The 27,734-nt window shown below is 37.7% G+C and overlaps 1 protein-coding gene across 4 annotated transcripts; it reads left to right on the top strand.

The window, feature by feature from the left end:
• The first annotated feature begins 722 nt into the window (after positions 1-722).
• On the top strand, positions 723-27,734 carry LOC139962005 (isoleucine--tRNA ligase, cytoplasmic-like). 4 transcript variants are annotated; one of them, XM_071961792.1, is made up of 27 exons: positions 2,928-3,006; positions 3,692-3,821; positions 4,097-4,253; positions 5,289-5,408; positions 5,907-6,041; positions 6,626-6,710; positions 7,358-7,574; positions 8,535-8,595; positions 9,450-9,548; positions 10,432-10,551; positions 11,825-12,015; positions 12,412-12,612; positions 15,108-15,200; positions 15,605-15,709; positions 16,253-16,423; positions 17,296-17,440; positions 18,284-18,404; positions 19,359-19,450; positions 19,677-19,747; positions 19,911-20,039; positions 20,713-20,899; positions 21,513-21,794; positions 22,229-22,324; positions 22,586-22,762; positions 23,388-23,568; positions 24,183-24,314; positions 25,006-27,734. In XM_071961792.1, exons 1-27 carry the CDS (start codon positions 2,943-2,945, stop codon positions 25,074-25,076), a joined length of 3,633 nt encoding a protein of 1,210 aa, XP_071817893.1. In that variant the 5' UTR covers positions 2,928-2,942; the 3' UTR covers positions 25,077-27,734. The 4 variants fall into 4 exon arrangements, with proteins under 4 accessions (XP_071817895.1, XP_071817894.1, XP_071817893.1 ...); XM_071961794.1 differs by lacking the exons at positions 2,928-3,006; positions 19,677-19,747 and adding an exon at positions 723-955 and having other exon boundaries at positions 19,840-20,039; XM_071961793.1 differs by lacking the exons at positions 2,928-3,006; positions 19,677-19,747 and adding an exon at positions 1,244-1,395 and having other exon boundaries at positions 19,840-20,039.

The raw sequence follows: 27,734 nt of genomic DNA, 5'->3' as shown, positions 1-27,734 counted from the left end.
CGGTCATTTTTCACGAGGCCTAACTTGAAAACTAAGCAGAAATCACAGTTTGCCTGGTTATGAGCAGATAATCGCGAGAGCTTAAGATTGCCTCCCCATCCCTCTATTCTTACCCACGTTACTGAAACATATTACCAAGAAAACAAGGAGAAACAACACGGACTTTTGCTAAGATATGGTATAGCGTAAAGAAGATAGGTAAATCTCCTAAAACATCGTGTAAAGTCTGTAGATCATCAAACTTGCGTTTAATTTCGACAGAACATGGCGCTATTTCACATTATGTAAGCCGTCGGCCGTATTGCCATCGAAAATTGGTAAGCTGATGAAATATCCAGGGAAAAGCGTGAGCACAAATTAGACGGTAGCTTTTAAACGTCGTTAGGTGACAGGAATCTATAATTTTGATCGACATCTAAAATCTAGCAGTAACCTCATCACACATAAGTGTATCGAGTGCATAATTCGACATGAATGATCATTACTAATTAACAACACGATTGATATTCTTCATTCTTTTCTTTTATCTGTCCTATTGGTAAATCAGTTCCTGACTCCCACCCACGTTTGGTGTGAGACTTACGCCCGGTAGGGTACTCAAGGTTGTATGTTTGTCTTTGAGCTTGCATCGCATCAGTGTGTATATTTACCTTTATTTTCCGTCTGACGTGAGTACGTATACTCTTCTGTAACACCATGTGGGTTTATTGATGTAATACAACTTGCTGTATAAGCCAAGTACAATAATTAGACCATGTTTTCACAAACTTGCGTACGTAAAGGCATGATGTGTAGCTAAGCCTAGGCTAAGCTATATTTTACATTAATGTTCAGTATTCATTCAGTAGGAAACGAGGCTGAGCATTTGGACATTTTGTCACTTCAAAGACATACGCTTACTTAACCGGTTTACTGTGTGCCACGTGTTTGTGAACTGGACTGTTGAATGTGCAAAGTAAGTTTCCGCAGGATAAGGACTGGATATAGTATGTTCCAAGCCCTCGCCTAGGGCCTAAAGATATTCCCAGGCCACCAGAGCTCCCACAAAATAGGCCTAGCCTAAGCATATAGGCTTAGCCTAAGCTCATATGTTGACTATTTTTACGAAAAAAATATTTTTTCCCGCGAAAAATATGTACGCACGATGGTTCCAGTCAGTTTTAAACGTGGTTCCAGATACACTCTGATTACAACTATTGTATTTGATGGTATTTTAAACTTGTTGTCTTGAGTTGTCGTGAAATGGACCCTAATTAGTGCGACCCTAAGTTCAGTATTCATTCAGTAGGAAACGAGGCTGAGCATTTGGACATTTTGTCACTTCAAAGACATACGCTTACTTAACCGGTTTACTGTGTGCCACGTGTTTGTGAACTGGACTGTTGAATCTGCAAAGTAAGTTTCCGCAGGATAAGGACTGGATATAGTATGTTCCAAGCCCTCGCCTAGGGCCTAAAGATATTCCCAGGCCACCAGAGCTCCCACAAAATAGGCCTAGCCTAAGCATATAGGCTTAGCCTAAGCTCATATGTCGATAAGCTCAGGGACCTGGAAATCGCCGGAGTAATTATAGAATACAGGGCCACTCGATGATACTATCTGAGCATCCGGATGCGCGGATGCTCAGTCTCACCCCAGTACGTATGTGAGTATAAAATGTCAGATCCCAGTTCTTTCTTTTTGTGTGGATGCGCGGATGCGTGGATGCGGAGTCAAAAATTTCCTAAGTCCTTTCCTAGTACTTCTGTGATGGAATTTCAGAGGGCGTCACACATGTACGGATGCCTTTTAAGAACGACACACTATTGATGTGGAATATCTTCGTACATACGGGACTTTCAGTATTGGAAATACGTGATGGTATATGTCGAAACTTTTCGAAAATTATTTAAGTCCATTCCTAGTACTCCCGGGTGGATGCGCGGATGCGCGGATGCGGAGTCAAAATGAAATACGTGATGGTATATCGTATATGGGTAAACTTTCGAAAATTATCTAAGTCCTTTCCTAGTACTCCCGGGGTGGATGCGCGGATGCGGAGTCAAAATGAAATACGTGATGGAATTTTAGAGGGCGTCATACGTGTACGGACATGTAAATACACACCGCGCATCCGCGCATCCGGATGCTGGGAAGAGTTAATGAATGGCCCTGTATTCTATAATTGTACCAAATCGCCAAGCTCCCTGATAATATAGGGATACATAAAAAGTAGAAGGCCTAGGCCTAACCAGGCTAACAAAGGCTAGAGGTAAATTTGTATAATTTATATTAGAGTCAAAAGGCCTAAGTAACCGGTCATACTTATTAGCGTAAACAGGCCCATTTCACGACAACTCAAGACAACTTAAGACAAGTTTAAAATACCATCAACAACAATGGTTGTAATCAGAGTGTATCTGGAAACACGTTTAAAACTGACTGAAACCATCATGCATACATATTTGATACGGGAAAAAATGTTTTTTGCATAAAAATAGTCAAATTCTCCGTCCGTAGAATTGGACAAAGTGATGCTATTGCTCTTGCGCAATGACTTTTTTGGACCACACCATTATGATATGGGTGGGTTTGTGTTAGGGTTTGGGAACTACCTTTGTGTGCAGTGTCAGTAAGGTGGGTTGACGTAGTAAGAAAGCACCAAAGTAGTATGATGAATGAACTCCAAATCATTGAATGTTTTTAAAATAATGAATGTTTCTTTTTGTTTTTCCATTGTAATTTACATATGTTTTTATTAATTTTTACAGAGTCTTACTTACTATCATTTTGCCTGGTTTGATTATTCTCTCCGTGTATTTTATTCTGTATCACCTGTAGTGTAATGGTGCGGTCCAATGTCATTGCGCAAGCGTAACATCACGTCGTCCAAGTTTACGGACGGAGAAAGTTGACTATTTTTACGAAAAAAAATTTTTTCCCGCGAAAAATATGTATGCACGATGGTTCCAGTCAGTTTTAAACGTGTTTCCAGATACACTCTGATTACAACTATTGTATTTGATGGTATTTTAAACTTGTTGTCTTGAGTTGTCGTGAAATGGACCCTAATTAGTGCGACCCTAAGTAACTGTTACTTGTTATGTTACTACTAGTACTACAATTACTAGTACTAGTGTACTGTTAGTATTTTAGGCCTAGGCCTATGTGTTACTTGTTAGGCATAGTGTCAGCATAAACACACCTCTTACTTAGTCTTATACTGCCTTTATCGAAATGATATGCATAATGTCATAGACATAATGTTATAGCCTAGGTAAAGATGTAGCCTAGCCATTCTGATTTCTTTTAGAAGAAATGCAACAAAATTGTTGTTTTTGTTTATAATTTTTTTTTTAAAGTGTCACTCCATTTGAAATAAGTTGATGCTTTAACTTATTCATAACAGACTATGGAAGTTGGGAATTTAACTTTTAATATGATTGTACAGTTTATATCTGAATTCATGCATTCATACATGATCAATATTTCAGAAATACAAGAAAAATTTACATCATCTTTTGGTTTCCTATTGTCAATAGGCCTAACATGTGAGGAACTCACTTGTAAGTTTTGCAATGTGCATACTTTGCATTGCAATGGCAAAAGAATGGTTTTAAGTGTGACAGTAAAGGTACCAGATCATGTTAAGTCCCAAGATATATTATACTATGTAATGGCCTTACCACATAAAAATATGTTTCTTTACCAGAAGTGAACAAGATGGTGGAGGCTGTGCCAGATCACATCAACTTTCCAGAGACTGAAGAAGAGGTTCTCAAATTATGGCAAAATCTTGATGTTTTTCAAACATGTTTGAAACAATCCAAAGGGAAACCAAGGTAATCAGCATTTAAAGTAAAATTAATATATTTAAGATGCTGCCAGCTACCTACTCCTCCGTTTATTTTATTTTATGCAGCCACTGTAGGCAAGTAGGCCAAACTTCAACCAGTTCTGACCCCTTTCCCATTACAGTATGTAAACATCTTTTTACCCAATGTTGATAAAAAATTAAGCGCCAGTGGCTACTTTTGACAAAGTATGAAGTATGTAGTTTTCACTCACAAAAGGGTAAACTGAAGCATCTTTTTACTTTCTCCCCTTTTTACTTCAGGTATACATTCTACGATGGTCCACCATTTGCAACTGGCCTTCCTCATTACGGTCACATACTAGCAGGAACTATTAAAGACATTGTTACACGCTACGCTCATCAAAATGGCTACCATGTTGAAAGAAGGTTTGGATGGGACACTCATGGCCTTCCTGTGGTAAGCTGACAACAAACAAAGACTGTACTTGCAAAGTTTTCCATTGAATCAATGAAGTGGCTTGAAATTTATGGTGTGGATGAAACATAACAATATAAATTGATCATTCATCAATAAAAGTTCTAATGTTTCCTAATAAGGGCTGGTCCCTTTTGTTATGTATTAACCTGAGTGTATGCTTTAACCTGATTGTATGAGCTTTAAACCTGTTTGAAGGATTGTAACAGACACAATATGCTTACTTCACCTAATTTTTTTCCTGGTTTATTAATTGAGAGTAATAATCAAAAGCCTTATGCTACATTATCTTTCTGTCACACTGACAGTCTAGTGTTTTACGCTCTGATTTAATGAAACCGCGTAAACTGCATTTTGCACAGAGGTGATTTAGATATCATTGTTAAGGATCCAAATATTTTGGACACAAGTAAAGGGAACAGTTTACTGTAAAATATAAATTATGTGAAGTAAGCTTCAGAATTCAACTGATCACCAAGTTTCTGTTGTTGTGGAAATGATGAAAAGTAAGAGCCGGCTAAGCTTGAGTCATTTAACCAAGCTATGCTGACCCAATCCAACCCTGATCCACAAAAATATCTTCTTTTTCTTCTGGCCACGTGACCTCAAACAACACTGTTTCATGCACTGGTCATTGTCCAGCTAGACAGCATACATTTACAGTGTCGGATGTGTACTATAACATGATTTTGGTTGATAACATGGTGATATCTGCCGTAAAAGGCCATCCATTTAAGAAATGAGATTATTCTTAGAAAAGTGGGACTCTTTTTGGGTGGTCTGAATGGAAGTCCAGACTTGCTTGTCCTGAAAGGTCCACTGGCTGTGGTGTGAGATTAGGTTTGACTGAGTGCCTTAGCTGTGATATAAACTGGTTGTTTGTCATGCAAAAAGCTTATAATGATATTTAGTAAGGTTTCCAACACCACTTTCATGTCTTTCATGAGTAAGTCTGTGTTATAGAACTTGTGATCCATGTCATAGTAGAACATAACGTTTTGCATTTTCTCTCCACAGGAATATGAAATTGATAAGAAACTTGGCATCACTGGCCCAGCTGATGTTCAAAAGATCGGCATCAAGGCTTACAACGATGAATGCAGAAAGATTGTGATGAGATACTCTGCGGAATGGGAGGTACGTAGTATCCCCTACAGCCTAACAACACTTACCTGTATTATAATACATATTGAAGTAGAGTGCATTACATTGGCTACACTCCTACATTGCTCATTAGCAGCCCTTTAAAGCAATCGTTGATCATTCTTTTGAATTCTACTTCCGTTTGGTCATTTTTTTGGCCTAATCACAAGGAGTTTTGATGACCTGAAACAAGTCTACAGATGGCTTCAGGGAGCATTGATGACTCGAACAAGTCAATTTGAATGCTGTATGATTCATGAAACACTAGATCGGCAAACTATTAATTTTTATAATGAGTTGTTCAATGAAGCTATATCGCATCCATTTGGAAGATACCTTCTTACCAACGAATCGATGATCTGCCTCATAGCTGATAAAGTTAATATTTGCTCTCTGTTAATAGTAATGGTAAATGCATCATGTTGTCACCATCATAGGTCTTGCATGAAATGAGCACACCTGAAATAACGTTTCCAATATTCATATCCTCAGTACATTGTGAACAGACTCGGCCGTTGGATTGACTTCAAACACGATTACAAGACACTCTACCCTTGGTTTATGGAGAGTGTATGGTGGGTCTTCAAACAGCTCTATGACAGTGGATTGGTCTACAGAGGTTTCAAGGTGAGATTTATGACTTACCAAAGTTTGGAGTATATCCTTCTCTCGATGTCTTCAACTGTCTGTAATATGTCTCAATTGGACGTTGGTCATCAGTATGATATAGCTTTTGTATTGGTATCTAACTGGTAGGTAAATACAACATCATCTGTTACTGAAAAACAGTGGACAAATCTAAGTGTAAGTAATTTTACACTTGCTAATTATTTAGGTTATCCAAATTATAACTGTTAACTGCAAATGTTTATTCTGTGAATAATATATCCACCTCCTGATGTGACAGCCCAGTTGCTTCTTTTAATGTTTGTGTCTCCTTACATTTTTATTTTCCTTTTGAATTTGGTTACTGATGAATGATACCTAACTGCCATTTCTACCATTCCTATTTGCAAATTAATCATGCTGTGACGTGATTCACTCTGTAAAATAAAGTGGTCGTCCATGGTACAAGCTCTATGGAGTTAGTCATAGTTGTCTAAGGAGACATTGAGTCATTTTGCATTGACTTATTAACCCTTATTAGAACAACCATTGATTCAGAGTTGTTCAAGTGAATATTACATCAGTTGTGTTTCCTCTCCTCATAGGTGATGCCTTTCTCAACTGCATGCAATACCCCGTTATCTAACTTTGAATCTGGACAGAACTATAAGGACGTGGTCGATCCAGCAGGTAACTTTGATGAGGTCATCGAACTTTGTATATTCGATAACTCAAAAATGGTATTAAAGTAGTTCTCATAATTTCTCAAATACCAAATACAACGGCAAAGAAGTGTGAGGCACGCCCCCCGATTGGGACAATTTTTATAATCTGTACTTGCGTAACCATACTTCATAGCACTTGTAATGACAGTATCGGCAGTATAAATGTCCTATTTTCTATTAGAAGTTTCGGAACTGTTGATAGTGTGGGGTGTTAGGTGCAGGTACTTCAGGCCATGATATAAGACATTATTTCTCTTATTAGTTTTGTAGTTCTTTGTTTCTAGTTCCATTTTGTGGGGGGGAGGTAATGCATGGAGGGTTCACAATTACCCCTCATTACATGCCATATATGTCACCTCTGACTGCCCATACCCCTTGGAAACGTGAAGATCCGCATTTGATGTCATTTTTCCAACATGCTAAAGCAATTGCAAAGCAATGCATCATAAAATACCACTTGATAGAATAAAAAGTTAACTTTTTAACAGGCCTGCTTTTTCTTGTGAGTAAATACGAGTGATTTCTTGATCGGTTTACTAGTAACTCAACAGGCAGCATTTTCTTGTAGATAAATATGACTTATTTCTTGATTGGTTTACTTTATACCCTCAGTTATCATCAGTTTTCCATTAGAGGAAGACCCCAATGTCAGTTTGATCGCATGGACTACAACTCCCTGGACCCTACCCAGTAACATGGCCCTGTGTGTGAATCCCACGATGACCTACGTCAAGATAAAGCACCTGAAGGACGACAAGGTATACATCATGATGGAAGACAGGTTGAGTGCGCTCTTTAAGAAAGAAGGAGAGTACGAAGTTCAACAGAAGTAAGCAGGGTTTTTTTTGGTTTGTTTTGCTTGGCACGCTTTACCTCATCTCGTTTGTGTTCTTAGTCCAAGAAAAGAAGATTTTTTTTCTTCCGATCTTGAGATAATATTTGACTGAGTTACATGTAGTGCTTGTCTTTTAATATTAGGATCGTAACACTGAGGACACAGCAAGGTAGAGAAAAACTTGTACCATGGTTTTCTCAGACTGATGTATGCAAAGTTGCCTCTGTTAACAGAAGAAGAAATGTTATGTATTTATGGCGTGGCAATAATATCATCCGAAGAAGGTTTATGATATTAAGTCATAAAACTGGCCATTGGGAGTTTAAATGGTAGGAGCTTAGTGGTAGTTCATGACTAATGCCTCTCTTTCATACATGCGAAGTGTGGCGAGAAGATATAAGTGAGGGAATTTGGAGGGGTGGAGATAAGGTGTAAAAACACCAGAAGTACAGTTCTCACGGAAGATAATGCTCACAGGAAGAGGTATAGTTTGTTCCATTCGCAGTGCCAGTTTTCATGGCAGCTGGTTTTATTTGACTTCATACTAGTCCTAATATGAGGGTAACTGGTATGGTGTGTTTGATGTTAGTCTGAGAGATTGCACGGTGTGTGTCATGATGAGAGAGAGGTTGAATGCCCGCTTCAAGAAAGAGAGAGTATAAAGTTATCTTTACACTGTCATGTTTTCATGTTTGTAGATTTGTTTCTTATAGGTTCTCAAATGGGTGTGTGGGAATGTCTGGGAATTCCTTAGCAAACCTGTATTCTAAATTTTATCTACTTATCAAGCATATTTTAGCTGTCTTGATATCTCAGTCTTCTGAAGGTGACTTGAAATAAGGATTTCCTTTCTGCATGTACTATCTTTCCTTCATGTTTCTGTTGAAACATTTTTAAAGTAAAACATTTGAAATTTTTTTATAATTCATTTATTGTGTTTAATTCTGCTTCTAGATACATTGGATCTGATCTCAAAGGGAAGTGTTACAAGCCTCTCTTCAATTACTTTGTGGAGGTAAAATATCTTTTTGACTTAATGTCATATGTTTTAAACGGTGTAAGATTGTTTGATATGTGTTGAAAAAGTTTTGACCACTTCACTTAAAGTCTCAATGTGTTTTTGCCAAATTTAGACTTTGACCTTTCCAGCTTACTGCCCTAAAAGCTCAGTAAAAATGACACTGTTCTATGCAATTTTCATATTAATTATTTTTATTGAGTTATCTGTCGTTAAACATTTTGAGCAGACTAAAATTCACCAGATTTTTTAACGAGTCCATAGATTCTACAAACTTTAATCAAATTTTGCATTAGTACTGTGTTTCTTTTTCCTATCTTTGTGGAAATGATGAAAAGTAAGAGCCGGCTTAGCTTGAGTCATGTGACCAAGCTATGCTGACCCAATCCAACCCTGATCCACAAAAATATCTTCTTTTTTCTTCTGGCCAATCAGTATGGAGATATAAAAAGAACATTTGCAATTATAAAAAAAATAAAGAGAAAAATATATTGATCTATGTGATAAAGGTAACTGTCATGAACCACATCCCCAAACAGCTAAGAAAAGACTTAGTCCCTTTGAGAGATTTAACTCAAGGCTTAAGACTAAATATGACATCACTAGTCCCTGTTTGCTTCAATTCCTAATTTCCTATGTTTTTCAATTTTATTAAAAATGTTTATTACCTGTCATGGGGATGGGTTATGCATATGCTGAATCTCAAATATTGAACCTTCTTAACATAACTCAACGATGGGATTGTTTTCAGTGTTAAACACTGTTATCATTTTAGAAAAAAAAAATTGCAGTTACACCTTGCTCAAATGTGTATGGACAGCTAAGTCTAGTCTTTTCCTTTTCTACTATAGTATAAGGAGAAGAGAGGTGCCTTCAAGGTGGTCACAGGAACCTATGTGACCAACGACAGCGGTACGGGTATTGTTCACCAAGCACCCTACTTTGGACATGTGAGTATCGATTGATATATTCGTGCGATAAATTTATATCTTATAGTCGCTATCTATCCATCACGAAAAATGATACAACCTGAAGTTAAAGAAATAAGTAACTTTGACTTATCATTTTTGTTCCAGGATTGCTTGACACATTTTCTGAGCAGCTTGGTTTTAACAACCACTTTCCATTCAATCTTGCCTTAGTGTTAGTACTGTGTTTCTTTTACCTTTCTTTGTGGAAATGATGAAAAGAAAGAGCCGGCTTAGCTTGCGTCATTTGACGCAAGCTATGCTGACCCAATCCAACCCTGATCTACAAAGATATACTTTCATTAATATTAATGTTTAGATTTCATCTTCCTCTTCTGTGGTGGAGAAGATCATATCTGTAATCAATTCTGTATCTTTTGATAGACATCTACATCCTAGAAACATCCTCTTTTGTGATAGTATTAGAAATATTTGAAAGTTTTAGGAATGTATCTGGCAAAAAAGCAGAGCGTGTGCTTATATCAGACAATTACTCAAAATAAGTCTGCCATTGATGAAACCTAGAAATCAGTCTAACTTTATTTCTCTGATGAAATTATTTGGCAGTAAACAAATATCCAATTTTGTTTCTAAGATTTTTCTTATTAAATATCAATTACATGGCAAAGACAAATATAACATTTTCAATATTTGCAGTTTGTTCTTCATTATTTGAATTAGATTGACATAACTTAGCTAATGAGCTACAATATTGTATTATTAAAAGTTTAGTATATTTTGGTATTTAAGGTAATTGACCAATTTCACATTGACACAAAACACTGCTCTAAGGACTTTTGACACATTATTTTTCTCTTATTTTTTTAATTTTTATTAATTTTATTATTTTCTCTGTGGTTTACAGGATGATTACGCAGTCTGCATGGAGAACGGCATCATAACAAAGGACGACGTGATTTGTCCAGTGGACGAGAGCGGACGTTTCACAGAGGAAGTGACCGATTTTGCTGGACAGTATGTCAAGGTAAGGCCAGGAAATCATCTCGTGCTCACATGTCGTGTAGCATCTTTCCATAATTATAATCTTCATCTCTCACATAGAGCTAAACAGTATGTGTCTGTGTACTAAACTGCATTAGTGGTTGCAATTTGCTCATTTTGTATATAGTATTGTACTGTGTGACAGGGGATAAAGTATTCCTTGAAAGCAAATAAATGCTGCCTTCTAAACTCCTTGTAGTGATTAATTGTCACTTTTGTCACGATTGGCATATATGTGGGGATCGCTTCTTAATTCAACATCTTAATGTCAGGATTTCTTATCCATTTAATGAGTAGCTTGATATTAACAAGCAAAAACAAGTCAAGCTTCCCTTACTGTTGAACCTTAAGGAATTTGTTTTGTGTGTGTAAGTGTATGTATCATTGTGGCAATCATGAAAAGTAAGAGCCGACTAAATTGAGTCATGTGACCTAGGTATGCAGACCCAATCCATAAACCCTGATCCATAAACCCTGATTCTCATGAATTTCAGGCATTTTTATGCTATTCAGCTTTCTTTCCTTTGTGTAGAAAATAGTTGATTGTGAAATATACTGTAAATGATGCTGCATGATTTGGCAGGTGAAATTTGCCTCCTGCGTGTGGGAAGTTGAAGCAAATAGATATCATTGCAGTCTCCTTTGGCATTATTTCTTGAGTGGAGTTGAAAATTATTCAAAATTTGTTGCCACATAGTGGGGAATGGCAGCATCAGTTGTATTTCAATGCCAATGTGGCATTAGAATCATGTCATAAAACAAGTACAGATGGGTCACCATTCATACATGTTACAACCTTTGCACTTGTGCAAAAGTTAGTTGGCCTGACGTTTCGATCCTAGCAGGATCTTCTTCAAAGCTGAATGACAAGTAACAGTAACAGAAGGGACAAAAACACACACAGAATACAGACAGATTAATGAGCATGGTGAACACAAAAAGATAGATGTAAGGGGATTAGTGGACAAGGGATGGAGAGAAGAAAGAAAGAAACCAACAGTGGAAAGAGGAGAGGTAGGAGATAAACAGTGGAGGGACAAAGAGAGGATTAAGGAAATTAATTAATAATTATTCACTGATAACATCCTGGTTTGCATGTACAAATGGCCCTGAAGTAAATGAACAGACATATGGATCATCTCCCATCATTAATAGTTTTGGAAAGAGCTATTAGTTAGTAATTGTTCTGTATCTTGTACTGGAAGACAAATTATGAGCCAGTTTGTTGTCAGGGTGTGGTTACTTTATGCCAACAGGACGCTGACAAGAACATTGTGAAACTCCTGAAACAGAATGGGCGTCTGGTGGATAACAGCACCATCAAACATAGCTATCCTTTCTGTTGGAGGTCGGACACACCACTTATATACAGGGGAGTCCCAAGTTGGTTCGTTAAGGTGGAAGAGATCGTCTCAAAGCTCTTGGAAAACAACCAGAAAACATATTGGTAAAGTGGTTTGATATTGCTGTGATGTGATTTTAACTTCATGCAGCTGTTTGTTTGGCTATTAGTAATTACTGAAGTAAGAATTGCTTGACTTCACCAGGGTACACTCCTAGATTCTTGTCTATTGAAGGTTAATGAGTTTGGTCATATCATTATTAAAATCAAAAGAAAATTGGATTGGTAGCATCAACAAAGCTGTAATGAGCTATTTGAAACAAGTCTATTTGATTTTTGATGATTTCATCTCCTTTCATGATCTAGCTTTATTTATTATTATTATTATGTTGGTTTAAATATCCGTGTCAAAATAGAAACGATCATGGCCTTACCAATAATCCAGGACAGTTTTTCTTGGATCCAGCTACTTATATTGTTACATTTTCTATTTATGTACAGGGTACCAAGCTTTGTCAAGGAGAAACGATTCGCTAATTGGCTAAGAGATGCCCACGACTGGACTATATCTCGTAACCGATACTGGGGTACCCCCATACCCCTCTGGGTGAGCGATGACCTTGAAGAGATTGTGTGTGTAGGTTCCATTGAAGAACTGGAGAAACTCACTGGCACTAAGGTTACCGACCTGCATCGGGAGACGTAAGTTACCATTTAGTAAAAGTAGGTTGTTGAGTGAAATGACTACATTGCTCTTTCCTTGCAGAAGTTAAGGTGAATCTGTGTGTGAGTGGTGGTTTGTATGCGCATGTATGTGTGCGTGTAGCTGTTGGAGCACGATAACTCACCATGTCCAGCTTTGCATGGACTTTTTACGTGGTCTGCAGATGCCTCTTGGTGCACTTTTGGCTGTTATCGTTTAAGGTTAAAAGGTCATTTGAGGTCACCAGTGGCCAAGATCTGGTCAACAACAAGCACAGTCATAGTTAGGTGGTAGGTATCCTTTTATCCTCCACTGGTTTGCACTGGTTTGGGTGCAGTCAAGATTTTAGGAGAAAAGTAGTGAAAATAGATAACATACAAAAATTACGATACTGTAAAACTTTCCTCTTTAGGGTAGCACAGGCCAGCTGGTTCAGTATTCTTGCCCTAAGATGTCGTATTAAACTCCTCTACCTGAACTTCACCATATGACCTCATATAGTAAATAAAAATTGAGATAAAACTACAGTGAACTATACCGTTAGCAGACCAGACCTTTAGGCCTGCCCCCATAGATAATGGATAGGCCTTACGCAATGAAAATGGAATAGGTTAAACACACCCACGCTTACATATCACAGACTAATAATAATCATATCATTACGTAAACATACTGTTATTTGTCCTGTTCATCCATAAAGACATACAGAACCTTAAAAAATCCAGAATAGAAGTATATGAATAATAGAGTCCATTGTAAGAGATATTCCGCACAAAATAACATTGCAGATAAGTGCGAATACAAAGGAAACTTTAGATTACAATCCACGGGCATGGCGGTCTGTCTCGGCTCTCAAGACATCTTCGTAAGATGGGCCATATGCCGGAGGCAACCGTGGTGGTATTGGGGCTCCAGGAGGCACGATCCCACCGGTTATACTGGTTAGAACTGGTTATAAGGCCCACCGTAAGTCTGCACGGACCTCACCAGACAACTGAAGGTATGGGTGACTTCAGATCTTGTCCAAGGATTACCCTCCGTGTTGAAGCCGATGAGGGTGTTCCTCTGATCATCTCTCTTTGACGTCCAGCCTGGAAGTTCCTGTGGTTTGCGTTACGGTCTCTACTGCCTCCCCAACCTCCCCATACACATTGTCTCACCCCTGGGGGAGTTCCAGTAAAGGTTTCTGTGTTGGGTCCGGTGCCTGGGTGGCAGCCTGTCGCCTCCTGGATGCCTCCAAGGCCAGCTCTTCTCCCTGGCCCACGAAGACCTCCAGTAAATCTCTAGCAAGGGTCGAGACATACTCCGATTAGTTCTGTCCCTGGCTGCAAGCTGCTCCCAAGTGGTGCGGCAGTACATGAGCTTGCTCTGAATGGGCAAGCCCATGTGCAGCCCCCCTACATATTGCCTCGTGCCTCTTCCGCGTATCCGATCTGTAATGCCCCTTCCCACAGGTGGCACAGAATTCTGTTTTCCTCTTTCCGAATGCTGGACAACTCTTCTGCTGGTGCTGCTTGACTTCTACTGAAGTCGACTTTGCAAGTTGTGCAACGATACATTATTTGGTGTTCTGCGTGTTCCTAATGAAGTACGTTCCATGCTGCTATATACGCCCTGTTTTTAATGCTTCAGCTTGTTTATTCTCCCTACTGTCACAAGGCTATCTTCTCTCAGGTTACTCTTATTGTTACTACTTGCCATTTTGCGTCCTTTTCTTTTCTTTGGATCCCACCGCTGCCACCAATGTAACACTTTCCTCTTTAGGGTAGCGCGGGCCAGCCGGTTCAGGATTCTTGGTCATATTTTAATTGGCCAGAGAACGAAGACATACACAAATTAAGTCCAGAGAGGTAGTTGTACAGTTAACCCAGATAAATTGAATACAAAATGACTCCTTAAAGTAAGGTTGAGTGTGTTGTATTGGATGTGTTGTACAATCTTGAGGCTACGTGGCCCTGAAGCCTACCATCAAGATGTTCCTTCCAGTGGCAACCAGAGTAAACGGTCCTGTCCCATCCAAGTAATACATTTTATATAAATTCCTTAATAATACATAGAAATATCACATCTATGCAAGTGGTGTACTTTACCCTAGAACTTAGCTTGAGACATATTACCCAAATACTACAGTGCAGTGCAGCCCCAAAAGCCATAATCTGGTAACAATTAAAACTGGTCTACTTAATGCCAAGAGAGATAATCCCCATATAATTCCAAATGGGATGTAAACTACCACACTGGCTCCACACAGAAGTCCCCCATTGCTCCACAACTTAACAGTAACAGCATTACAATATTTTATGTTTGTTAGAAGTTTTGTTTCTGCACTTGCATATATGTATGAGCTATGCATGCCTCTCATCTCAATAAATTGAATCAACTGTGAATGTTCCCTGCAGATAAAAAAGATTAAAAATGAAACTATATAAATCCTTGCCTCATGAATAAAATCTTGTCGATACAAGTCATTTCCTTAGTATTCTTTTATCTACAGAGTGGACGTTTTGACCATCCCATCCAAGAGACCTGGCAAGCCACCGCTCAAGAGGGTCTCGGAAGTATTTGATTGTTGGTTTGAAAGTGGAAGGTAAGTAAAAGTATGACTGATACAGAAGTAAATTGATAATTATGGACAAATCTTTGATATAACTGGTTGGGCCATTTAAAACCAGCCATATTTGCATTCAGTGAAAAAAGTTACCAAACCTGCCAAGAAAAACTCAAAATAAGGATGCAATTGACACATTTCTAGCCCTCTGCCCCCCACTTTGGACTTTGGCATCAAGATATATTTATCTACACAAGAATCTTCTTTAACAAGTCCTCATTGAATAACAAAACCTCTCCCGATGAGGGGGCTGTTTAAGAATTCTGTTTGGTTCTAAAGACTATGTTAGTGCCAATTAACAGAGTCAACAAAGCTTATTCAGTGCTATGTTTGATGAATAAACATTAAATCCCCATTCTCAATGTTTGCTTATCATTCTGCAGTATGCCTTACGCCCAATCACATTATCCTTTCGAGAACAAGAAGGAATTTGAAGACGCTTTTCCTGCTGACTTCATAGCCGAAGGTATCGACCAAACACGAGGATGGTAAGTTGATTGCACAATGTGTAATTAATTTTTGGGGTAATTTTTAAGTTGAGAAAATAGGCAAAAAAGTTCATTTTCATCTGGCCAAAGAATAAATTGACATCTCTGGATATGAAAGTTTCTTATGTTATAAATTAATGCTGACTAAATGATTTTCAAAATGTGTGGATATGAAATGAACTACTACGGAGCTTAATCAGATTTGTAGATAGCCTTGATTTGGTCTCTTGTAGTTTTGATAACATAGTATGATGAACTAATAATGTTTACATCAGATCTGAATCAGGTTATCAGATCTGAATAGTTTAAATTGCTTTGATGACTCTTGCACCATCAAAACCATCCTTGAAGGTTTCCTGAACAATGAGCAGTTTTATTACATAAAGTGTGTTCTCTATCTGTTCAAAACCGGACATAGCCTCACTTTAACTTCCATTATGTCTGGACAGTCTATATATTGTGGTAGACACCTATAGTATATTACATTGTTGTCAGGTCCATGGTTTACAATGGCTATAACACATGTCTTTCCTACATTAATAGGTTTTACACCCTCTTGGTACTCTCCACTGCTCTGTTCGACAAGCCACCATTCAAAAATTTGATTGTAAACGGTTTGGTTCTTGCGTCTGATGGTCAGAAGATGAGCAAGAGAAAGAAGAATTATCCAGATCCGATGCAGATAGTCCACAAATTTGGAGCTGATGCCCTGAGGTGAGTACGGGACAGGTCTTATAAGTTACCCTGTTCTCTGCAGTTTTATTCTTTTAAGATTCATAATATAGTTTGACTTGCTCTAAATAAATGGTGATAATTTACATACTCAGCATGATTGCTTGCAAGTTGTTGACAAAATTATAGCAGCAGTGATATTGATGCCAAAATGGTAGCAGCAGTGGGAATGCTCGATCTCACTTTTGGTCATCTACAATAAATAGTTTTGACTGGAGATGAAACAAAAATTTGCAAATTTTGTGAATTTGTCAACTAAAGGGAGTACAAAATGAAGAAAAGAGAAGTAACATCTGTGTTGCCACCAAAATACATTGAAATACCCCCTTACTCAGTTTATGTCACCATGACAACTTGTAAACAAAAATTATGATCACAATGTTAACCAACTTTACCAAACAAAATATGCAAGAAATGCTTCAAAGAGTTTTTTTCTTCTTTTAATTTTGTGACCATTTTGGCATAACAAGCAGTTTTTTATTACTATGTAGTCACTTAATGGACTTCAACTAACTTGATAAAAGATCAATGATCACGGTCATTATCAAGATCGTTATCAAAGCCAGTCAAAGTATCTTAAAGGGACTATATAGTAATTACAGACCTAGAAAATTAAAGGGACTGTAGTAATTACAGACCTAACTTGTAGTCAGTCAAAGTATATTAAAGGGACTATATAGTAATTACAGGCCTTACTTATAGTCTTATTATACTCGGAATGTACCGTTAGACATATATAAAAATAAAAAAATAAATTCCAGGCGATGATGTTATGATGTAATTTCAGGCTTTCACTTCTCAGCAGTATGTGTCCTGTGTTACGTTTACAATAACTGTACATTTCTCCCTCTCAGATTGTATCTCACCAACTCCCCAGTGGTCAGAGCAGAGAGCTTACGTTTCAAAGAGGAAGGTGTCAGTGATGTACTGAAGGATGTCTTCTTGCCTTGGTATAATGCCTACAGATTCCTCATCCAGAATGTATTACGACTTGAGAGAGTGAGTGACACAGTCCCATCATAGACCCATTAAAGTTGAAATGGAGTAATTCATTATTATCACTACGAAACACTCTCTAAAAGTTTGCTTCATGTAAGTCCATAGCCGTGCAATTGTTCAACCATTACTTACCAGGACAATTTCTCTGGTAAACTTGTCAATATAGGAGAGTGAAATCATTAATGGGAATTAGGATATCACAGATGAACTGAGGAAAGTGGAGTTATGGTTTCTGCTAACCTCTCCCCCTCCCACACACCATTTTTCCCTTCCAGTTTGCCAAAAATTCTTACAGCCATTAGCAACTTTAAGTCTTGAGTAGAGTAGAAGTTTATTAGGAAAAGACACTTTATTGGTCCTGTAACTAGTGAGAAATTTCCTTTGTGTAGCTCTACCACCTCCCCCACACCCTACCCCTGGCCAGTAGTTGAGAAACATCTTGTTTTACAATGCTCTTGTCTATGATTGGTGATCATAGCCAATAAGAAGAACTTGCACTGAATGGCTCACCATTTAAAGCATATTGATATCAATATGAAGTGGAGGATAGTTTGAGTGATTTACATGATAATGCTCAAAATTCTATCCCTTTTACAGATATGATGTCGATATTTGCCAAACTTGCTCTTCGTGATAACTGAGTAGTACATCATAACTTGTTTTGTGGTAAACTTTGAGGTCAAAGGTCATTTTAAGTGGTCAGATTGGATCAAATTGGTGATTTGAATATAAATACCACTGTTGGTTCTCAAATCGTGGCTTCTTCACTTAGATCATGAAGCCCTTGCTGCCAAACCATGCAGGCTACTTACTGATAATAAATATGATCTATTTCTGCCGTAGGAGGAAAAACATCAATTCTTGCACAACGAGGAAACCTTCCAGCCATCGTCAAACATCATGGATCGGTGGATTCTTTCATTCACTCAAAGTCTTGTCAAGTTTTTCAGGGAAGAAATGGAAGGTAAGAGTAGCAGCAAGTTGATTCTGTGGTAGATTAGAGTACTCTAGTATACTTGTCGTTCTTTTAAGTAAGAGAGAACACCCTTCTGTTGCAAAATGGTTGATGAATTTATACATGAAGCAGTTTGGGTCACATTATTCATCAATTTTGAATTTGATTTTTTTTTCTATTTGCTGATCTTCACATGGTCTACAGAAACCTGTGAACAACCTTGTCCTAATCACTCATTAGATGTCGTTAGATGTCATTGTCATTAGATTATCATGAAAATAGCTGTAACTTCCATAAAACCCATCAAAATCCATCAAAAGTTGACCAATTTACAAGTCTTTATTTAATTCTAGTTTTATTTACTACTAAAGATTAGCTAATTATGCACATTGATGATGTAAAGGGAGTGACTGCCTGATTTTCTGTTATGTTATTCCTTTGTTTTTACAACCTTTGTTACCAGGACACTGAACACAGTTTTGTGGTCTAAGGTGATTTCTTAATATATTGTATTGTCTTCTTTGAAAAGACTAACATCACATTATTGAAATGGTGTATGTGGGCTTGTAATCAGGTGTGAACTTGTTAAGGCCTAAATTAAAGAAATTTTGATGAGTGCTACACTCCATGCAATAGTTTGCACATATTTAATGAGCTTCCCAGATTTACCAAAACTTCAAATGTGTATTATCTTGGAAACAAAACGAGCTTTTCCAAAAATGTCAACAGATTTTGAACAAGATTATCACACACAACAAATGTACTGAATATGGAGCAAATTGGCTAGGTGTCCGTAGTACTTTAAAGGGGGTGAAGTTACCCGATAGTAATAAGGAAGTTAACTAGTAGAAAGATACACGGTATGAGCTAATTCTAGGAGTATTATTAAAGACACTTTGCACACCTTGAGACTATCTTGTATCTAATCTATATACTAAAGTTCACCTTGTTTTGGTCACGCAGGCTACAGACTGTACACAGTGGTCCCGAGGCTGGTTAGGTTTGTTGGCATGCTGACCAACTGGTACGTCAGGTTCAACAGGAAGAGGTTAAAGGTCAGTTTGTATATAGTTAAGAGTTTGTATATATTTAAACTTGTATTACTACTATTGCATTACAGGGTGAGGAAGGCCTGAAGGATTGTGAAGGAGCGCTGCACACTCTCTACAGCGTTCTCTACACTATGATCAGGTTGATCATGTGACCTTGTTTGATGACACAAGACACCCATTTTTTGTTTTAGTATATATTTGAACTTGTGTTACTACTATTGCATTACAGGGTGAGGAAGGCCTGAAGGACTGTGAAGGAGCACTGCACACTCTCTACAGTGTCCTCTACACTATGATCAAGTTGATGGTGTGACCTTGTTTGATGACACAAGACACCCACGTTATGTTTTAGTACATATATTTAAACTTGTATTACTACTATTGTATTACAGGGTGAGGAAGGCCTGGAGGATTGTGAAGGAGCGCTGCACACTCTCTACAGTGTCCTCTACACTATGATCAGGTTGATGGCGCCATTCACACCATTCCTTACAGAGCACATGTACCAGAATTTGAAGCACATGATCCATCCAGATGGTGCCCAGGACCAGAATATTGAGAGTGTTCATTACCTGATGGTACCCCACCCAAGGTATAGAAGTCATTTAATAACTCTATAGAAGGCACTGTCAAAACAACCATTCATCACCGTGATAATGGTGCTTATTAATGTTCAAGAGAACCACTGTTTAATTCTCACTATGGTAAAGCATCCACATTATTGATCGGTAGTTTTCCCCAAGGTTTGTGTACTCAGAACTATGAGGGAATGTTTTAAGAGCCCTTATTCACCCAAATCATTGTAGCAACCTTTCGTTGCACTGTGGGTTCAATATTGGTGGAGACCCATGATTCACCCAGTCAGAGACTCGGTTACCCTCTTAACGAGTGTATTGTCCAATACCCCATGATTCATTGCATTAGGTTTTACCATGTTGGTTCGTGAATCTTTTATGACACTGTTCATGACCAGAGAAACATCTGAGATGCTGTACCTACCATTGTTCATTCAAATGAGCATCAGCCCCATTGTCACAATCTGGCTCAAAGTGTATTTAGGAATATGTGTGAGATTGTGGAGAGGGAAGGATGAGGGGTGCAGACATGTTCCTCTCCATCCCCCCATTCCCCCCCACCCCACCCCCTAACTTGTCTTTAGCAAGGACATGTATAGTCATAGTGTGTTCTTGCAGTGTCCATGATTCAGATAAGGAATCCAGTGGTGTCATAGTTTCATCAACCTCTTATATTTTTATTTCCCACAGGGAGGAGCTGATCGACACAAACATTGAGGAGTCTGTATCTAAGATGCAGAGCGTAATTGAACTTGCCAGAGTGATCCGGGACCGTAAGACCATCCCCACCAAGTACCCTCTGAGGGAGGTAGTTGTTATCGATACAGATCAGCAGAGTCTGGACCAAATCAAATCACTACAGAAGTACATCTTAGAGGTAACCCTATAACTTTATGTATGATGTCTATACATGTGTTAACATGGTAGGCTATACAGTATGATGCATTTTGTGCTACCCCAAAATGGCAAGTTTACTCAAGACACATGTTTTGATGTTAACGGTGAAATAAATAGCTTTCTAAGTTTTGACTTTATTATAATTGAAATACCCAAAGCATTATTTAGCACTATTAAACAATCCTGTCTTCTAATTTTGTTGCCTAGGGAAGATTAAGATAATTTAAGTTGGAGAGCCCTTGTGTGTAGTGTAATTCAAAGTAAAATGTTTTGTCATTATTCAAGATATATCCAACCAGAAAAAGAAATTTTCTGCTCATTCAATAATCAGGAAAAACTCAAGAATTTTCTGCTCATTGTCATTAAATGTCTAAAAATGCTAAATTAAAATGACAAAATTCTGAAACATTTACCGTGACAATAGGTAAGCTCTTACACCCCACCTTCAGTTAGACATGGAGCCTTCCTCCTCTTCTTAAATAATCTTCACCCAGTAAACTTTGTTACCAACTGGTTCTTAGCTTTTGCCCCAAAAATAGAAAAATGTTTAAAGAAAAATGGAGTGTGATATGATCTTATTTTCCTTTTTACAGGAATTAAACGTGAGGTCTGTCACGGCGTCGCAAGACAAGGGTAAATATGGAGTGAGTCTAAAAGCAGAACCGGACCACGTCATCCTCGGGAAAAGACTCAAGAGAGACTTCAAGAAGGTGTCGGAAGCCATCAGACAACTGACGGACAAACAACTGCAAGAGTTCCGTAGCAAAGGGGAGATCGTGGTAGAGGGACACACACTAACAGAGGGAGACCTAAGACTTAGTTACACATCAGCTGATGCAGCCTCATCCCAGTATGAGGCTCACTCCGATAGCCAGGTATTAATAATAGCCAGAGATCTGGAACATACAGGATCTTTATCTTAACATTATGACATAAAGATCACATTGACAGCCAAGTAGGAACTGTGGATGCAAGGGAGGGGAAGGGGAGTAGGTGTATTTGGAGGGTATGGAACTTTGATTAAACCTGAAGTAATACTTTTGTAGAGAAACAAATAACTCCGGTGATGATCAGATTGTGCTGGGGTATGAGAAGGGTAAAGAGAGAGAGAGAGGGGAAAGGCAGGTTGGGGGGATGGGGAGGGGGGTTGGTCAATGGTTGCATTGTGTTGTTTTCTGCAGAATGTATCTTAATAATTCCAGCAGTTGTGTTACATACTGTAGTCTTGCAGATTGATCGCAGCAGTTTGCAGGCCTGGCAGAGTTTCACAGAGTAACATTTCACGATATGCTGACATATTTCTTGACAGGTTCTGGTCCTTCTTGATGTCACACCAGATCAGAGCATGGTGGATGAGGGTCTGGCAAGAGAGGTCACCAACAGAGTCCAAAAACTTAGGAAAAAGGTTTGTAAATACAATATCCAGTGAAATAGTAAGATTAAAGCATGCTTTCTACTTTATTATTTGGAATTAAAAACGAGAGAGCATTGAGGACTTGGAAAAGTTGATGCACTGGCATTTACTACTATGTATCATTATTATTGGTGATTGTATATTGAGATGTAATGGAAGTTAAATGAGATATCCAAGATCAATAAATGACATTTAGCTGAAGATTGCTGATCATAAACCTAAACCTGTCTTTTATAATATTTCTTTGTTAAGGCTCATCTACAACCAGATGAAGATATCACCATCTTCTACGAGGTCACACCCTCCAGCGACCATCTTGGAAAGGTCATCCAGTCTCATGGTGACTTCATCAGTACCACTATCAAACAGCCGCTGGTTACGTTCCCCGTCTCTTGTGACAATGAAGAGATCATCAGAGAAACATTTAAGGTGAGAGAAAGAATAAATCTTTTTCCTTTAATGTTTCTATTCCTTGTAATCACATGGATTAAATATTCATTCTTGTCAACCATAAGTAGGAAGGAAGGATCCTCCTTTTCTTTCTTTGTTTGAAATATAAATAAATGATCTCAGATTGCCCAGTTAACCGCATTTAAATAATTCCTGGGTTAGTTAATCCCTGAGTTAAGAGGGTTTGAAACCCTACCATGGGTTTATGTGACGGTAAGGATTTGGTTTACTCATAAACCGCACCATCCAAACCTCATGACCACTTTCTCAAAGACGGTTAAGTCACTCCAATGCTTCAAGAACAGAAACAATTCCCAAGTAGCGTGTAACAAATTAATGACTGTAGCTACAGAAGATGTTTCACTAAATGTGATTGTAGTGTGCAACAGCTCTCTTCTCCTCCATAGCTGTGAATGTATAGACTTGTTTGGGACCCTGTGTGATATCAAAGTTAAATCATAGCTAAACTGTTTACCCCAACAAATTATAACAGTCAAACACCTGCTAAAATACAGTTTGATGGTTAAATAGAAGTAGCATTCATTCCAAATTTAACTGCTTTTACTGGTATTTCAATTTTGATATTTTTCTTCTTCTCTTTCAGTTGAAAACTGCAAGTTTGGAGTTGGTGATCGTCAGGGATCACGTACAGGGGCTTTCAAGTCAAACAAAATCCTCTGCCAGCAATCAACAGTCAGTGTCCAACGGGCCGGGTCCAGTTTGTAGATTTGTGAATGTCACCCTCTGTGACGTGAACCCTGCAGGAGGTGCCACGTCATGTCAAGGTAATTGAAATTTGAAAAAAAAGTTTGAAAAAGTTGCAACTTAAGTTGTTATATTTTAAAGAGAATTTCATCAGGCTTTCTTCATCATCAGAAATTATGAAAAAATCATCAGATATAAATTGCAAATTTGCAACAAGATGCCTGGCTTCTTTTACCACTTTCCAATTTGTCAACAGATTTCAAGCAAATTTTAACAAATATATTTTGAAAGGAATTCTACCTTGATGAACAAATCTACAATTGAGTGAAGTAGAGGGTAGATAATATGTAAACAGAGTAGTTAATTAAGTAGTTATGACACATAGTGGATATTAACACAAGAACTTTAATTATGTTAGGAGAAATGATATCACATTGTTTGAATGTATAATTTTCAGAAGCAACCAGTATTGTGGTTGTCACCTTTGTTACATTTATTTTGGTTATTTGGGGGGGGGGGTGCTGGAGGGGCTTGTGATTGGGCACAAGGTGCAGTGTTGATAACATTTAGGATGCCCTGACATTTTCTTGAACCTTAAGACAGTTTAAACTTTTCTTGAGTTTAATAAAGTTTGAGAAGAGAAATTAATAGTTGAGCACTTTTAACATTTGATGTGATTTTAATTTCTCTTCAGGCACTGTATTACTAGAGAACCCAAGAGGGGACTTCACATTGAGTATTAACCAGCTGAAGGAACATGTCAAAGTTATCTTCGGATTACCAGCTCGAAAGATACGGCTCTACAAAAAGATAGGGAAAGTCGGCGGTAAGAGATTACTGATTGCTTGTTTGTAGGATCAATTGCTTGTTTGTGTAATTTATTGTTTGTTTGTACCTATTTGTGTTTCTCAACTGTTTTTTTCTTACACCAGTATTTTGGCTGATAAAGAGTGAAGAGTGAACTACCAGTATCTAAATTTGCATGTTGTATTGTATTATTTGAATATTCAGGATTTCAACATTTCTAATACATCTTGCTACAACAGGCATAAATTTAAGGAATTTTTCCATGAGGTATTTCCATGAGCAGTCAACTATGGATATCTGCAAGTGAAGAATTTAAGTGTCGAAAAGGTGTGCTAGTTAATTTATGGTCCTTTAATAGAATACTGGATATTACCGTTGAAAGGTCACAATTGTAAATATTGCAATAGACAGTAAACAAACTTCTTGCTGCAGTAGATGTCTAAACCAACATCTTGTATTGGACAACCCAAATCAGCCTTTTCTACAGTAGTATTGTATGCCCCTAGTTATTGTGTACACTAGAATAAGGGGCAATTGTTTACACATCTCTAGCACAAAGCTAACAATACTTGAGATTTATCACAAAAATAAGATTTTCATTAGTCTACATGTCTCTTTAGGGTCTCTATTCAATGTTGTCTTCTAAATAACGTCATCGTTTGTTCCTTGTTTTTCACTGCCTGACAGTCTTTGATATTTCATTTCAACAGAAATCACCGAGGAGAACACAAAGGATGTCTACAGTCTCCATGGCAAGACTCTCTTTGCCTATGCAAGTTGACAATATGGGTGATTACTAAACAATACAGCAAAACAGGGAACAAACTGATCCTTATTCCTTAATGAAATGAATTTACCTCTCAAATCAAATGATAACTGATTTTACCACTATTATAATAATTGAGCAGCTTTTGGGTATGATAGGGTGTGCTACTGTAGTATTGGAATGTTTCCTTTTTATTGTTGGTTTTTTCATATTTTTCTTGGATTTTTTTGGGGCTCGTGGTGTTCCTTTATGTTTTTTATTACATGTAGGCAGGGAATTATTTAGTGTTCCAATTTTGCATAGCAGCTCTGAACGTTTTCTCTTATTAAAATATTGTGGTTTCTGTGTACCGTATCTGCTATGCATCTTGTGAACTTGTATAGCACTTTGATTATTTTACAAAGCATTTTGCTATGCAGTACTGAATAAATTAGTCCATGGTAGGCTATTGGAAAGCAGGAGAGAGAAGATGTAAGAGCAGAGACAATCAGTGGAAGTGCTACATGATATTGTGTTGGAGATTGCTAAAACAGTTATTAAGGGGTTAATCAACGGTCTAGCGTGCGTTACTCACAGGATTAACCACGGTCAGCTGACCTGAATGGACCAATAGGATTTAGGAATCTTTACTAAGTATGAATGAAATACCCTTGCATCAGTTGCGAGATAGGACTGCCCCCTAAATGGATGGTATTTATTTGAGTTTGTCTGATAGCCAGATACTTTATATATATATATACACTATATATATACTTCATATAGAACTGTATATTAAACATTTCTGGATATTCTGATCAGATTCCTTAAAGTTTTGTTTCATTGAAGGTGTTGGAGGTTCAGGGTTCACTTACCTGCAGCTTGCTTTGGGTCGTGATTTCGCCATCGGTACTTTTGATTTGAAAGGGATATGCCGTCTGACCTTAACTGAATGGGTTTAAAGTTTCATATATGAGAATTGTACAACATAGTTGGGTGCATTTAGTTAGTTTTCCATTTCTTTGTTCCTTGGGACATGCAATAATAGAAAGAACACTTTGTTAAGGTCCAATCCTGCACAAAATTAAAACTTTTTATGATGTTATTCCCTGATTAAATCATGTACTTAACTATTTAAAATTATGATAGTCATCTCAGTAATTCTAATTAATTTTTTCTGAAACTCACATTCATAGAATGTCACAGAATTCCACCTCTGACTTTCAGGTATAGGAGGAAAATTTGAAGTCTTTGCTAGCAAACATTGTCAATAATCAATAAATGAGACCAACACTGCCAAACACTGATAAATAAATGCATACAAATTTATGTACGGCAGAAAACGAACCTTGGTGAAACGTGTCTTTAGGGTCATTCCATTTATAAATAGGGATCCAATCTTGTGGTTTATAAGTATAGTCAGTATTGCGAAGTTCGGAACACTGCTAAGTTCGGACAGCCCTAAGAAATACACGATTTCACCATGACAACCTATAGCAACAGCCAATATCACGAAAAACTACGAAGCTACAGATACTTTCTCTCCAAAATGACCCGTGTGCAAGTAAGTACTTACATATTTGTCAATAAAATAATGGAGATCTATGAAGTCTGTTATAATTACTGAAAGAGCAACTGCGCCACCAATTTTATCACCAGCGCCACACTGTGGGCCGGGTGTCTGAACTTCGCAATACTCTAGCAAAGAAATACCAGTTTCACAGTCACGAAGAATCTTCTTGGAATACAACGTGAAAACAGTTTGCAGGAAAGAAAGTTTGGCCATGTATGGTAATATAACACACTTCTCCCACCATATCAAGTATATTTTCAGGTGATTTATACCAGAAGATATAGTTTTGGGTTGTTTTAAGGCTTAGGTGTCCGAACTTCTAAGTGTCCATGCTACCTGTAACAGACCAAATCTACGTTGACCATCATATAATATGATGGAGATGCTCAGTGACAAAAATGATCTTTCGTAACAATTTCTTACAGATTTGGTGTCATTCTGGCTGCTCGAACCTAGTACAAATTTTGATCTCTCATTTATGGAATGACACAAGTGAAATTATGAATGTTTGCAGCTCAGGGACATTAGCCTCACCTTTCTCCTGCAAGTTTTTTAATCTTGGTTTATAATTATATTATTATACACCTGGTGTTAGTGTTACAAACTAGATTTAAAGAACTTTCCGTCAAACAGAGTAAACATGCCTTTTAAGCCTTTTGCTGGATCCCAGAAAAAGAAAAAGAAATTCAAATATCTTAACGATTCCATTCTTCATTTATCCTCTGTAATTGCTGGGCTGTAAAATCACCGAGCTGTTTAATCATGGTCTATTTGTCAAATGGCTTGACCTTGTTATGACCAGCATTCCTTTCTTTGGGGAAATATGTTGACTGATTTATTACATTACTAAGCTTTCTTTTAAGTTTGGGTATGGCAGGTAGCTATTTTCAGTGGTTATCTATATTTTAGGAGTTTCCTTGTAAAATGATCCAGTCAGGGTGTATCCGATATATTTCTTTCTTTCTTGTGAAGGAACTTGTCTTAAAAAGAGGTGAATTAACATTGGGCCTATTTACTCATTTAATTGAGTATATCACATTCTCCATCTTCAGCATCTGCCAGTAACTGGTATCAATAATAATACTGATGGGACAATAAATTTAGCAGTTGGAGCTAAAAAAAAA

This window comes from Apostichopus japonicus, chromosome 20 (assembly GCF_037975245.1).
Source record: "Apostichopus japonicus isolate 1M-3 chromosome 20, ASM3797524v1, whole genome shotgun sequence".
NCBI lineage: Eukaryota > Metazoa > Echinodermata > Holothuroidea > Aspidochirotida > Stichopodidae > Apostichopus > Apostichopus japonicus.
Note: the sequence above shows the minus strand (reverse complement) of the source record. Positions and strands in the feature narration are given on the sequence as shown.

What these genes read in the sequence shown, in the direction of transcription:
- LOC139962005 (XM_071961791.1), top strand. Translation starts at nt 2,943, where the DNA reads ATGGTTCCAGTCAGTTTTAAACGTGTTTCCAGATACACTCTGATTACA. An exon ending in TCTTCAATTACTTTGTGGAG is followed by an intron (nt 8,596 to 9,449) that starts GTAAAATATCTT and finishes TTTCTACTATAG; the next exon opens with TATAAGGAGAAGAGAGGTGC. An exon ending in ATGTATTACGACTTGAGAGA is followed by an intron (nt 17,441 to 18,283) that starts GTGAGTGACACA and finishes TTTCTGCCGTAG; the next exon opens with GAGGAAAAACATCAATTCTT.